Source organism: Talpa europaea (genome assembly GCF_964194135.1).
Source record: "Talpa europaea genome assembly, chromosome: 3".
NCBI lineage: Eukaryota > Metazoa > Chordata > Mammalia > Eulipotyphla > Talpidae > Talpa > Talpa europaea.
The window spans coordinates 107,245,842-107,261,267 of record NC_140069.1 but is presented as its reverse complement, the minus strand read 5'-3'; the positions used below and the strand labels follow the sequence as shown (position 1 = coordinate 107,261,267).

Here is a 15,426-nt window from a genome sequence, read left to right as displayed (position 1 = left end):
GTAATGTGAATGGTAACACCCTGGAGCCCTAGAGCAATAACTCATGTAATGTATTTAACAGTAATAGTATCAATCAACTTCATCACTGAGTATTTGAGATGTTTCAGGAACTAAGAAATCTTACCTTATTATTTTAAATTTAATTTTTAAAAAAGATTTATTTATTTATTTATTTATTTATACAAGCACTGGGTACAGTCAGAAGTGCAGGAGGGTGAGAGAATTCACCAGAGCCAGAGCCAGGGAACAGAACAGGCAGACTGAGGATATACACTGCTAAAGGGAGCAGCAGGCATGGCAGGAGAGGTCTGCGTGCCATGCAGGACCCTCGCCAGTGGCCGGGGATCGAACCGGCACTGCAGAGGCTGCGGGCAGCTTTGCAGCCCAGCGTTCAACCGCTGCACCACAAGAGGAGGCCCTTAAATTTAATTTTTACAACCCTTTGCAGGTAGGTATTCCTGCCCCATTTTCATAGAAGGAAAAGATTAAGGAATGAGGAATTGAGTTGCCATAATTCTGTGTAAAGCCATAATGCTGGGTCTATTTATTTCTGTGTTCTGTGACACCTTGACTACACTACATAATTCCTCTTTGTGCCTGTTTCTCTGCCTGTAAAGGTGGATGCTGGAGTATTTCTGTCATTTGTTGGTACATGTGCCTTAAAAAGGACAATCCATGCAAAGCACTTAGAATGAGGCCTAGGGAATAAATTCTATAAGTAAATATTCTCTGTCCTCTTATCTGTGCCTTTCAAGCTATCTCTTTAAGGTTTATTTACTTTGGAGCTTCCCTTATCTATAAAATGGGATTCTGATTTGTTCTGTCCCCCCCCCCCTTGTTTTCTACCCATATAAAGTCATCATAGTAGGACTTCGGTGTGTCTGTTTAATTCCACCATCTTGCTCCAAGTTTATGATCACAATTAACCTCTGGTGCAGGCCCCTTGAGGGAGCTCAGTGTTATTTTTGATGCTTCTTTCTGGCTGTCTGGGACCACTTACCATTAGCTTTGGTACCGGGGAGAACATAAGAGAAGAGTCTCTTGTGGCCCCCAAGTCTCTGTTAAAGGATCCCAAGCTGGGTTTAGTGTCTTGGTGATGTATTCTAAGGACTAAAGCTTCACTCTAGGGTTTCCATGATTCTATTACTAGTGTAAACTATTCCTGTGTTGGAAGTGGAAGTTTGATAAGGACTCTGAAGATGTGTGTGCTATGGTGGGTTTAACTGTAGTATTGAGAATTTATTGTTAAAAACACCAAGCCATGACTTGCTTTTCAGGCCCTTGTTCTTTCTCTGTGCTCATACCACCCTATTTTTTTTTTTTTTTTGTGGAAGATTCTGCTTGATTATCAACACCTGGGACTCCCTATTTTGCATTTTTGGTATAAATTGGTGATGACAGTACTTTAGCTTTTCATGCTAAAATGATGGAAAGCTGCTGGTCTAATTTCATTTGTCCCCAGAGGGCCGTCAACATACAGCCAGTCTCACTGCGTCATGATTTTGGTTTAGTGGCTGGTAAAAGTGTTGTGTGAAATGTTGCCCTAGAGTCACACAGGAATAGGAAGAGGGAGAGCAGTAAAGAGATAATAAACATCAATTCTGTCATGTCTGTTTTGGGTATTTTGCCTCCATTTTGTGATTTAACATGCACAGCAGTCCTATGAAGTGGGTTTTATGGAATTTCTGTACATCTCACAAAGAGATGGAATGCCTGGTGCAAGCTTACACTAGTTTTGCCCAAGCTCTTAGCATTATCATTCTTTCCATAGCAGTTTTGTGTCACAATTATTTCAAAACAGCATCCTTTTTCTTTGGCTAAAATATAGTACAAGTTCACATACAATCCTCTGAGGCCTGTAAGGAGACCTTTGTGTTTCATCTGACCCTCCATTGGAGGTGAAGCCACATTCAAAAGGTTCAGAGTGGAAAAGAAGCCTCCATAGATGAGAGGTGATGGAAGAAGCCCTCGAGGCTCCCTCCAGGGCTTGCTCAGAAGATACAGATTGGATTGGGCACATCCGGAATAGGGAGAGCTCAAACAGAAATGAAGGAGAGCTCATTAGGGACAACCAACTGAATGTCAGCAATATCATGCTCAGACAAAGAGGCAAGGGAAGCCTGGAGGAAAGAAGCAGAGGGTACTATCAATAAAATGTGGCCACCAAATGCTCAGCACTTAATCACCAAGCCCCAGCCCAGTAGGTTCCTGATATACACAACTGGAGAACAGGAAGGAATAAGAGTATTTAAAAGTGGGCCCAAAATTCATAGAAATAAAGTGTTTAAAGGGCTATCTCACAGCAGCTGGGTCACACACTGCAGTCCTCATTGATCTTCAGGGATAAATGAGATATGAGAGGCTGTTATACCTTTGTCTGGAAGAAGCTAGATTTATAGTCCTGTTCCAATAAGAAGAAATTGATCAATTTAACATATTCAGATATGATGGCAATATGACTGTGAAGGCAATTTATAAACTATGCTGGGGTGGGAAGAAATTTGAAATTGAAGACCTTAAAAAGTGAAAAGTGAAGACCTTAAAAAGTGACTAGTCTAGCTCTATGATAAGCAGGACATCTCTTCCTTTTGTGGTTTTATCAGTCTTATGAACTTGTTGGAGATCAGTTCATAGAAAGTGTGTAAATATTCTCTATAAATGGTAACATACTTTATAAAATGTTCTATACTTAGTATTGCACAATATCCAGGGTTCTACAGAACTTGCAATTACATCTTCTTTTGGTAACTGATATTCTAAGATGAGTGATGATAGTACGACTTGGTACTCCAGCCTTTGTGGTTTCTGTTCCACTACTCTTGAAATTGAAGAATAAAGAAAAAATAAATATGAAAAACATGGCTGGATATTTCCAAGTGGGGCTTTTCAAATGCCTCGAGTGAATGTGGTTAATAACAGAATGTTGTAATTGAATCAGTGCATTAAATTTAAAAAACAAAACAGCTGTTCAGTTAATAATTAATAATTGTGTCTTATTGTAGTAAAACCTTATTAGTAACATTCATAATCATAGTCTTTTCCAAAAGCTTTCTGTAAGGATACTGACTTTAAAATCCACGTAGGTAACTTTAAAGATTTGTGTCTGCCTTGTCTAAGGAAATCAGTCAAGAAGGAGGGTGTATTTTTCTTGAGGTGGGTAAATATGATAAGATGGATGGTATATAAAAGAGTCAGGAGAAGGGCTTCTCCAAGCTGATTTACATATTGATTACTTAAATTACTCCTTAATTTAGTGCCTACTAATAAACTGTGCCTTGGAAATGTTTCCAGAACATTTATTGGCTGCAGTAATTCTACCTACATTGTATGCAGATCACATCCTCATTAAATATTGATGGGCTCATGAAATGTTAATAGACTGTTAATGTGAAATGCAAGGATGTCCTCCCTGGGAACTGGGAGCTCCGAGCTAACTGAAAGTGACCTGTCTCCTACCTTTCATGTTCTGTCTTTTTTTTGCTTCTTTTTGCTCCCCATGATCAAGAGATTCAGATTTGTTCCTTGATTGGACAATCTCAGATTAAAAATTTTTGTCTTTCATTCTTTTTGGAACATTTTAAAGGACAAGTTTATTAGGAAAATGAAAGTTAAAAAGAAAGGCACCTGCATAGTCAAGAGAGTTGCTTAGATTAAAAATTTTTAAAAGAGAAATGAAGATTCACTGATTGATGGGAATTTAGTTTTTCTTCCCTCCTGTTTTCCTGGATTGGAATTGCTAGGTAGAACTGCTAAGGGGAAAAGGATGTCCTAAAGCTAATTCCATACAGGCTTTGTGGACTCCACCCCTCTGCCAGGCCAAAGCCAAAGACACTGGGAACTCCAAATCCCATCACCACCAAAGAAAAGGTGTCTGGGACCTGAGGGTGGGGTTAAGCAGCCAAGTTGGTATAAAGGCAGACACATGGGCTTTGGGTGGGGGGTCCCCCATTTTGGCTCTCCGCCAGCTAGCAGCTCTGAGAGTGACTTTGGGTTTCCAGGTCGGCAGATCGGGTAGGACGCATTAAAGACTTTATTTCCCTATTTTCTCCCTGAGTTGTACATTTTCCTTATTTCCTTTTCCCTTGTAAATAAACCTTTTATTAACCTTTTGTGTGTGCCTTTAGTGGAGTATTAATAAGTCCCTTTTAAGCGCGCGGGTGAGGACCCATAGCCAGGCAACCTGTTCAATATTGGGGCTGTCCTATAACAGCTCCAGAAAGAATTATCTTAAAAGGAAAATGGTGATTTGGGCTTGTTCTAATGATGCTCTTAGTGTTCAGGAAGATTATACAGAAGAGATAGTGAAGAGGGAACAAACCTTTCAATGTCGCCTCATGGGGCAGCAGCATTGGAAGCAGCGGGACAGAGGACTCAAAGTCCAAGTAATGAGAGCGAGATTGACCTAGAGGGGCTCACATCCCTGAAGATGCAGCACCTTCTCCATAGCCAGTATCATTTATTTGGTATCAAATTCAGGGAGGGTGGCAAGTTATGTGGAGAAATGTGTGAATGAATGTATGTGGTGGGGATGTGGATTGGGCATGCATAATAGTCTGGCACAAGCTAGGGGAAAGTGAATAGGGGCTGTTGCTTGCAAGGCTCCATTATTGATGCTGATAAAAAACATCTTATCCCTAGATCTCTAGCCCCTGTTTATGCTTGACTTCTATATCAAGGTGGCCTATCTGGTTATGCTAATCTGGCATTAATGCTAGCAAATATGTCTGTGAAGGCAATTTGTAAACTATGCTGTGGTGGGAAGAAATTTGAAATTGAAGACCTTAAAAAGCGAATCCTATGACTGATTAGGCTAACTCTATGATAAATAAGACATCTCTTCCTTTTATGGTTTTATCAGTCTTACAAGAACTTGTTAGGGATCAGTTCATAGAAATATATATATATATATATATAATATATATATATATATATGCTAGCATTTTTGGTAATTCTAATTAGCCTTTTTCTTTTTATAGGTCTCCCTCAATTAGATAGAATGTTCCATGAGATCAGGGCCCTGGTTTATGGGGCTTATGAAGTGTCTTGGTAGATAATAATAGGTGCTCACTCACTGTCACTGATTTAAGTGAATTAGATATCACTCCTAAAGAGTTCACAGTCTGGGGAAAAGAACATATATGGAGCAACAACATTGCTATAGGTGCTACTGGAAGTCACCTACTCAAGGCAGTATATCTCGCCATGGGGTACCAGACAACACCACGGGGGAAGCTGGAGGCAGCTTCAGAGATGGAGAAACTGGTAAGACAGGTGACATGCTCAAGTATCATTCCTTTTTTTTAATGTCAATTTGAAGGTTGGTGATTTTAAAATAGATTATGTTGTTGTTTTTCATTTTAGTTTATTCCATGAGTAGATTGGTTCCCCTAGTTGTGGCAGGAACATCTCAAAACAGCTTAAAATAAGAGGAAAGTTGATTGGCTGGGCCAGAGGAGTTTAACAGGAAGAGCTGGGCATACAAACCTTCAGGACAGGAAAGTAACTGTGTTATAGGAATAAGTGGAACCAACAATTCACCTGCTCCAAGGCTTCCATTGCTTTTCCTCTCTCATTTCCTCAGTATCTTGGCTGACTGTTCTTCTCTCCTTCCTATATTTTCCTTTAAGGCTCATATTCAGATAGCTCATGAGCTCACATTTTGCCCTTTCCATGTTAAAAGTTGCAGAGAAGAACTCTAGTTCATCTAGTTTATGTCACATGAGCCTTCAGCATGGTCAAATACTGTCAGGAGCAAAAACTTGTATAAACATGGTCATGAATAATAATAGTCATGTCTGTGGGAAATATGTGGTTTAAATGTGGGGGTTGCAGTCACAGAAGAAAAGCTGCTATTTCCAACAAAGGGCAGATATGACTGAGAGGGTAAGAGTGGCTTTGTCACTTAGGTAAAAAACTCTCCATAGGCACCTTGGTGTAAATAGAAAGAAACAAACAAAATATCCTCTTACAGTATTAAGAGAATTTTAGGTCCTGTATATTTAGATAGACATATAGTCCAATTTTGTCTTGGATCTTGGGGCTTTAGTCCAGTGTGGCTCTCTATTTCTCTGTTACAGTATTGCCCACATTCTTAATGTTTTCCACCAACTGATTTCCCTTTCTGTCATGTTCCCTTCCCCATTGCAGATTGTACTTGAGAACAGTAGCCGAGAAGATAAGCACGAATGTCCCTTTGGCCGCAGCAGCATAGAGCTGACCAAGATGCTGTGTGAGATCCTGAAAGTGGGCGAGCTGCGTAAGTATACTTGTTTCCCATTTGGTATGAAGCCAGCCAAAAAGCCAGCTTCCAGGCTGTCCTCAGACCTACACAAAACACTCACAAGGTGCCACAAGCTCTGCACAGGCATCACTGTGGACCGAATTTCTTTGCTCAGGTTTCTAGTGGGTGCATTTCTGTTACTAAAAGCTGTGTGAATAGAAAGATTTTCAGGTATTGTGACAGAATTTCAAACATTATAGAAATAGGTATATATTAAAACTGCCTAATCTTTAATGCTCTGTTTAGAAAAAAGATAAAAAAAAATCAATGGATTTATTTTTTAAAATTCCTATTGAAAAATCTACCAGTAGATCATTTTCGTGTCTTTCTTTTGAAATAATCTTTCTGTATCAAGAAAAATTGAATAACTTAGTGAAATCCTCTTGTTTCCTGTATTTCACTTATTTAGATTGTTTTCACTAAGAAGAAATTCTTGAAATTTTATTCACTGGCATTATTTGACTTTAACCTGTTTTTGAGAATCTGATTTAATCGGTCCCCACAATCACCATCAATGTTGAGCCTCCTTAAAGCTCTGGATTCCATTCCTACCATGCTTTACAAGCCAATGCACAGTTAAATCTTTCCTCATAGGTTTAATACTTGGACACTCAAGAATATTTTATGTCAGATAGATGCCTGGTGTTTGCTACTGTTGTGAAAACGTAAATATTCAGTTAACTGCTCGAAAGCTTAAAATTATGGTCTGAAATGATTAATGGGAAGGAATCTGATGATGTAAATTGGAAACAGGGTTATGTTTTATGTGCAATATGGAAGTGACTGCTATGATAAAATAGAGAATTGAAACTTGATAAGAAAAAGGCTAAGAATTTCATCTGTTTGACCAAGCACATTAAACAGTGTAGAGGGTTGAAGGAAAGAAGCTGAAGTTGATGTGGAACTGTTCATTATTTATGACCCTATATTAGGACATTTCTGTATTAGAAGAGTAGCAGCCTGATCTGAGAGATTTCTATATCAATCTACTATGGTTTGTTGGTCACCAGCAACCATTACATTGCAGTTTACCTGGGCTCTAGACTTGAGTTATCCTTCCCACTCTTCATTAGACTAACTTGTTGAGACTCGGTATGGTCTATGGCTATTATTTCAGCTGAAGGATTGAAGTTTTGAATCAAATAAGTCCTATTGAATTCCTCATTCTGATAACTGCTACAATATCATGTCACCTCACTTTTATGGGGAACAACTCTAGAAGTCACTTGTTAAAAATCATTGCAAAACAATTTAAGAGTTTTAGAAACTGGAGAACTGTCATGCTTTACTTGAATATTATTTCCTATGTCCATCTTATTGCTCCACATTGCCCTTTCCTTCTTCCCTTTGGCCATTTCCACCTTCCCAGTGCAGATTTTGGCTACCAGTTCTTTACCTTGATTGCAAAAAAAAAAAAAAAAAAGGTATACTCTTTTCTGCAATGACTGCCATGCCCACATTCCTGCTCTTCTCCTTTGCCCAAGAGACATATGTCCAGCAAGCTGAAAATCAACCCAGCACAGATTATGGGTCTGACAGAGAAAAAGGAGAATGTTGGAAATGAAGGGGAGCTGGATTCTTATCTTTGCCAATTATGGTTTTCTTGTCTTTGGGTAACTTACATGTATCATTGTGCTCTTACATCCTCCAGTTTTTATCAGAAATTGAATGATGGCATTTTGCATGATGATTTGAGTACTTGTGTTAATTTGGCTTGATCACAGGTAACCTCAGAAACTGCAGTTGCAATGGTACTGGTGAGAGAAGTACCTTTGGAACAGATAATATTCAATCTTGGGGGACTAACTTGGAAAGGATGACCAATATCGGCCATGTATGGGCAGGTTAAATGTGGCTCTAATTTGGACTGTCCTTCATGTCTATGGGGCTCCATTGTGTGCTTGGAGATGCTTTGGAGGTGGGAGTCTCGACAGAGAGTGTTTCTCCGGTTAATGTCAGCTCTGTGTTTCAGGGGAGGGGATGGGTACAGAGTAAATGCTAACCTCTGACTTGTGTACATCATCTTTCCTGGACAGTTGAGGACCTGGTAGTCAACCAGGTACTAAAACGGAACAACATTCCTATAGACTCAAATAACAGAGTGGAGATGAAGGCAGGTGCTGTTTTTACACTGTATATTATTTAATTTCCCAGCATTCTGATACAATTGTCTCAGCACCTGGACAGGCCTGGTCTCTTCAATGAGTTGAGCTTGGATAGTTAGGGACAAATGTGTGCAAGATGACAATAAATTTATTCATTTATTCAGTGAAACCTATAGAGTATTTGCAATGTCCTATGATGAACACTGCAGGCACAGAGGTAAATATAAATACATACAACACACATATATACACATATATGTGTGTGTATATATATATAATCTGTTCTAAAACATTTTCCAAATATTTTTCATAATGTAAGTTTTCATTTGGACCTATTGTTTGTCATTCTCTGCAGAGACCATTCTGGATATTTTAGAAGGCTTACAAAAGACTCCCACTTTTCTGAAGTCTGCATGCCCAAATGAGCTGTTTTCTGTTCATGAAATATTAAAGGATTGCTACATTCTGATTGAGTGCTAGACATCATATGATGAAACACCCTGTAGTCAGAGGAAAATAGCTTTTTAATGGATTGCCTTTTGCCCATTGCCATATTAAATAAGTTACTAATATGAAAAACAAATCTGAGTGCACCCTGATGTTGAAGGAGATGCCTATTTTTCTTCTGAAGAAAATTGGTTTCACATATAAATCCACATGCCTGTGGTTTGTATGTGTTTGCTTTTCTCCCTCCTGTGTTTGCGGTGGTTCACAGATTTGTGTTAATAATTGACCTGAAAGATCATGGTCACTTTCAGTTGTAAACAACTGCTGATACCAGGAAGTTCTCATTTAAAAATCTAACTGATTGGAAAAAAGGGGGGGGGTAGCATATACAAAAGTAGAAAGATTGAATTTTATAGAAATGGTTTTTCTTTTGATTTATTTTAAGGTATTTTGAAGAAGTTCACTTCTGAAATAATAATTATATTTTGGTACCCAAAGCAAACATATTAATGTTCAATTAATGATACCATATTCAATTAATGATTGAATGTTACTGTTCAATTAATGATACCAAATTCAATTAATGATTCAATTAGTGATACCAAATGTTTATGCACAGTGTTTTTTATATATTACATTTTTAAAAACACTTTTTTTGCTTCCCAATTATTGACATTACAAGAGGCAAATGCTTAATAGTGTGGTTTAAAAAAGAATGTCTATTAATATTCTCAGATCACTTTATCAAGGTTATTTTAATTGATGTCTGAAATACCACAGGAGCTAATCAGGATCAATAGCATCTATGTTTATTAATGAGGCAAACATTTGCACTTACTGTATATTGTCTCAGGTCACTGAGCTCAAATCAGTGTTGAGGATGCCCCAAGCACTGTAGAGACAGGAAGTCAAGTGATTGCATGTTGGTCCCCCCAATGGGCCATCTTTGAATTACAGCTCAGCTACAAATTGGATATCTTGGACATGATTTTCTGTTCTGAGCTTCTGATTTCTTATCTAGAAAGTTAAGATAATACATGCTGTACATAATTGTTGGGAGGATTAAATGTCAAAATATATGTTGCCTTAGTTGGAAGGATATTTTTTCTTGTAAATGATAGAATTTCACTTTCCATAAGCAAATTGCAGGTTCAGCCTCAGAGGAAGATTGCTCTGACTTAAGTGACAGCTAAAACTGAGACCTGAAACAATGTTCCTTGCTTCTTCACTCTCTCCAATTTCATTGAAATTATTCTTCATAAAATCTTGTCTCCTTAAGACCTTTTTGAGAGTAAGGCATTTGTTTTCCTTTAGTTTCAATTTTTAAAACTATTAAAAATACTCATTGACCATGGGCCTCCCCGGTGGCGCAGCAGTTGAGTGCTGGGTTGCGAAGCTGCCCGCAGCCTCTGCAGTGCCGGTTCGATCCCCAGCTGCTCCCCGGCCACTGGAAGAGGGTCCCACATGGCGTGCAGACCTCTCCTGCCGCCCGCTGCTCCCCTCAGCAGTGTACTTCAGTCCTTCTGCCTGCTCTGCTCCCCGCTCTGGCTCTGGTGAATTCTCTCACCCTCCCGCACTTCTGACTGTACCCAGTGCTTGTATAAATAAAAAAAATAATTCTTTAAAAAAAAAAAAAATACTCATGGACCTGAATATGGACACATATCCCCAGAGCCCGGGCCCCAGTTGGAGGAGCAAGATGAAAGTAGAGGGGAGAGCAAGTCTTAAAAAAAAGAGGTGTACTTGTGTGTGGAGGTCAGGGAGGGGTGGGGGTGGGAGGGATGGAAGCAGGAAGTGGGAGAAGGGAGGCATAGCGCTGAGGAAAAGTTACAGGGCCATTTGCATTTCCTCTTTGGAGAAATTTCTTTTTAGCTCTTCTGTCCGTTTTTTTGACTGGATTATTTTCTTTGTTTTTGTTGAGTCTCATCAGCTTTGTAGATTTTTGTGATCTGTCCTTTATCATTAGTGTTGTGTGCAAAAATTTTCTCCCAGTCGGTGGGGTTTCTCTGTTTTGGTTATTGTCTCTTTTGCTGTGCAGAAGCTCTTTAAACATCACTTGTAATCAGGGAAATGCAAATCAAAACTACAGTGAGATACCATCTTACACCAGTGAGAATGGCACATATCAAAAAAACTAGCAACAACAAATGTTGGCGAGGTTGTGGAGAAAAAGGAACTCTCCTGCACTGCTGTTGGGAGTGCAAACTGGTCCAACCACTATGGAGATCTGTGTGGTGATTTCTTGACCTACTAAAGATAGAGCTTCCATATGATCCAGCCATTCCACTCCTAGGTATTTACCCAAATGACACAGAAACATTAATTCCAAAGGGCACCTACACCCCTATGTTTATAGCAGCACTATTTACAATAGCTAAGCTATGGAAACAACCGAAATGCCCAAAAATAGATGACTAGATCAAGAAGATGTGGTACATATACACAATGGAATATTACTCAGCAATCAAAAAAGATAAACACATGCAGTTTGCAGCAACATGCATGGAGCTAGAATGATGCTCAGTGAAATAAGTCAGAAAGAAAAAGAAAAATACCGGATGGTCTCACTCACAGCAGGAATTTAGAAAACCTAAATAAGGGACCAGGAAAAAGACTAATTAATACAAAGTAAAAATCAAAATCAACAAGCAACTATAAACCAGAGACATACTGGGGGCGGGGGAGGGAAGGAGAGAGGAAGGACTAGGGTCAAAATAAGGGGGGGTGCAATTGCATGGGGAATATAACCAAAATTAAAATGCATACATTGTGCAAAAATGAAAAATGATGTATGAATTATATAAAATAAAATATTAAGTAAAAAAAAAATAAAGTCCTAATCAATTTTAAAAAAAGAAAAAGAAGTTACAGGGGGCCCTCCCTGGTGATGCAGCTAGTTGGGTGCAGCCCTGTGAAGCTGTCTGTGCCTCTGTGAAGCTGTCTGTGGCCTCTGCAGCACGCGGGTTTGATTCCAGGCTGGTCTCGCCCGCTGCTCCCCTCAGCAGTGTTTTTGGTCCATCAGCCTGTTCTACTCCCTGCTTTGTTTCTGGTGAATCCTATTACCCTCCTGCACCTCTAGCCTATACCCCAGTTCTTGTATAAATAAATCAATCTTAATTTTTTTTAAAAGATTGGTATTATTATTAGTTAGGGATGTGAAGTCCTTATGAAGATACTCAGCTACTAACTGGTGCTAAAATATGATAACGGTTGTTTTTGTTATTATATTACTGGCCCCAAAACAATAACTTGTTGAAAGATACAAGGAAAACTTGATTTCTTAAACAAATAGACTAATTTCTCATCTTTTAGATATGGAGCACCTCATCCAGTGATAAATCAGTGTCAGATAGAGCAAGGATATTTCTTTTTGTTTTTCATTCATTTTTCAGTAACTGTAGAGTTCCTTCTCTGAGTCACGATCTAGCCACTGGTGCATGGACTTAGAACATATCCTCCATCCTCAAGTAACTCATAGGCTTAAAGGAAACAAGAAAATGAAGTTGGTGATGATAGAAGAGTCAGAATACAGGATTTGTGGTACAGAGGAGTTTGAACTTCACCTTACAGGCAGGAGGAACCAACCTAAGGATTTTAATAAGAAAAATAAATGTCCCAGTTGTGAGCAAAAAATTCTAGAATTAGATATTTTTACCTGAATGTAAGCCTGATAATGTATTAAGTCTCGACTAGGACAGACTTACCAATTATTACAGACCTGACTCAGATAATGCAGCAATGAGGAGACCATCAGCAGCAAGTAATAGAAATCCCAACTCAAAATGTACCATTTCAGAAGAACATTTGTTGAGAGTCATGATTGCAGTGTTGAGTAGGTCCTAGGACTAACTGAACTGTTCACTGATGTCATCAAGGACCCAAGTTCTTCCATGTTTTGGTTCTGCTTTCCGTAGTGTACCAAATTTGTCTTCAGGCTGGTAACAAAATGATAACTGACATCACTTGGTCCAGAGGAACAAAAGGCTATATCTTCCAGGAAATCACTGGTAGGTGTGTAAAAATATATTCAGACAGGGCCTCCCCGGTGGTGCAGCGGTTGAGCGCTGGGTTGAGAAGCTGCCCGCAGCCTGTGCGGCGCCAGTTTGATCCCCAGCTGCTCCCCGGCCACCAGAGGAGGGTCCCACATGGCGTGCAGACCTCTCCTGCCGCCCGCTGCTCCCCTCAGGAGTGTACTTCGGTCCTTCTGCCTGCTCTGCTCCCCGCTCTGGCTCTGGTGAATTCTCTCACCCTCCCGTGCTTCTGACTGTACCCAGTGCATGTATAAACAAAAACAAAACAAATAAATAAATAAAACATGCCTCTATTTAAAAAAAAAAATATATATATATATTCAGACAAACTTTCATGTCTCCTTGGCTGATACTGTGTGCTGTGTGCCTATGCCTAAGCCAGTCATCGATATGGCAAATTCAACCTTCCAGGGGGACCAATCATTAACCACACCTGAAACTGGATGCAAAACCAACCTTCCCTGAAGTGTATGACCACGGATAGTAGGTAGCTAAAGAAAACAGGGGTTCTCTTAAGATAGGGAAAATACCTACTTGAAATGCTTAATTCTGTCCCTTTACTTAAAAAAAAAAATCCTTTTTGCATTTTCCATACTGCTGCAGAAAGCTATAACAAATTGAAGTCATATTACAGTCCTCTGTCATTTTGCCTTTTTTGGGAATTGGGGAAATGCACTAGTGTTTGTTTTTTTTTTTAATGCAACTGTATCAAAGGTTGCAGAAAAATGGAAATTGGGGTTTGATTATAATGTATTTCATTTTTCATCACCAAGATGCTAGGACTCCACTACCTTACTTTCCTTTTTGTAAATGAATATTTCCACTTCTTCAATTATGCTTTTGTGTGTAGTTTATTCTCAGATGTATTCTGAAGGGCAGAATGACATACATTTATGATTGAAGCCTTCATATTTCTCTGAAACAATTTTATCATCTTCATCAGTTTGACCATATATAGATTAAAATTTTATAATGACTTCTCTGGTTAAAAAATGAAGATGAAATCTCTATCACACACTCTGAAATGCTCAGCATTACCCTACTTTGTCTTTCAGTAGTGATATTTATTATAACACACCAGTGATGCTGAGTGGAACACCTTGTGTAATTCATCACTCAGACACCTCAGCTTTAGCAAGTAAAAATAACACAGATGAGCAATCTGAAGGACTCTTTAGAGTGCAGCAGCAATTAGAACAGACACTTAACTCTGGGACATTGGTGTTTTCGCGTTTTGAGAACTCCTATCCATCACTTTTATTCTTAGAACATCTTCACTAAGAAAAACGTTAAGAAAATTAGCTCTTATCAATTAAATCTCGAGGACTATTTTATCCTCCTGATTCCAACCTGAAGCCTCTTGGATCTTGATTCTGTCTTGATTGATGATATTCTACTTTTACTTTCTTAGTTCATAAATTTATTTTGGTAATTGAGGTAAATTTAGAATACCCTTCATCAGGTATCATCTCCAAAGTGTGCCAAATACCAAATCACCCATAACTACTTCTACCTTTATATTTTATTTCAGTTTTAAAGTAAAAATGTTGTGCAAAACAAAATAGTCAAGGCCAGAGTCTGACTTTATAAAGTTATATCCACTTTTGACCCAAATATAAAAGGTCATAGAAAGGAATATAAAATTCATTCATGAGTGATTATTTAGAATAATTATAAAACTGATATCAGGATTTGTAATAGTGTTATTACAAAGCAAGAACAATTAATAAAAGATTCTTGCCTTCAGAATGCAAACCTGTGGGTAATAGACATAGCTGATGTAAAGGGCTTTTGTCAAGAGGTTTAGCCATCATGCTCCTTAGTCTTCGTTTTGTAACCTTGAAAATCATCATGATCATCATCTGAGAACAATATGAGGAAATACAGGTTAAAGTGTTTTGTTCACTATGAAATGATCTATTCATGAAGGAAATAACATTAACTCAAATATGCACAAATTTAAAAATATCAAGATGTATCCTGTAACAAAGCCAACTCTGCGTTTCATGAACTGTCTTCAGAATTTAAAGTTCTGCAGTGGTTTCTTGGTATTTCAGAAGGTAGTACTTCAATTACTTCTGAAATCACAGTGCAATGTTTATCTCCACAGGGAATGGTTGCTGAGAGAAATTAAATCTGGCCATTTAAAGGAGATTATATCGAGTAATCTCAACTATGGATGAAAATAATTTATTTTTTTCATAGTCTTTAGGACTTACTCCTTATCAAATTATTTCTATGTTAATATGTAGGTAGAAATAATCAGCATTTATTCTTGTCTCTTAGGCTATATAGATTGAGAGAGGGACTGGTAGATTGCCCAGCCTCAGAATGAAGAGACACAGACATGATGAAAGAGCACAAATGTCCAGTGTCTTCTCCTTTTGTACTTTATCTGTGTCCTTTTTATTATAGTTTCTATTGTTTGTCACTCTTTTCCTCTTTTTCCTGACCCAGATTTTCCTAAAAGTTGAGGTGGCTATAGAAAAGTTATAAAGATAATAAAAACAAATATATAAACTAAAAACAAAGGCAAATAAAAATAAAATGAATAAGTAGATTG

The 15,426-nt window shown here is 38.4% G+C and overlaps 1 protein-coding gene across 2 annotated transcripts in view; it reads left to right on the top strand.

Moving 5' to 3' along the window:
- ELMO1 (engulfment and cell motility 1) overlaps positions 1–15,426 on the top strand; it is a gene marked incomplete at both ends in the record, with an annotated part of 519,094 nt that overhangs the window by 270,772 nt on the left and 232,896 nt on the right. For both annotated transcript variants that reach the window (XM_084229578.1, XM_084229579.1), the window contains one exon: positions 6,148–6,256. In XM_084229578.1, the coding sequence (XP_084085704.1) occupies positions 6,148–6,256 (109 nt within the window). The remainder of the gene's footprint in view (positions 1–6,147; positions 6,257–15,426) is intronic.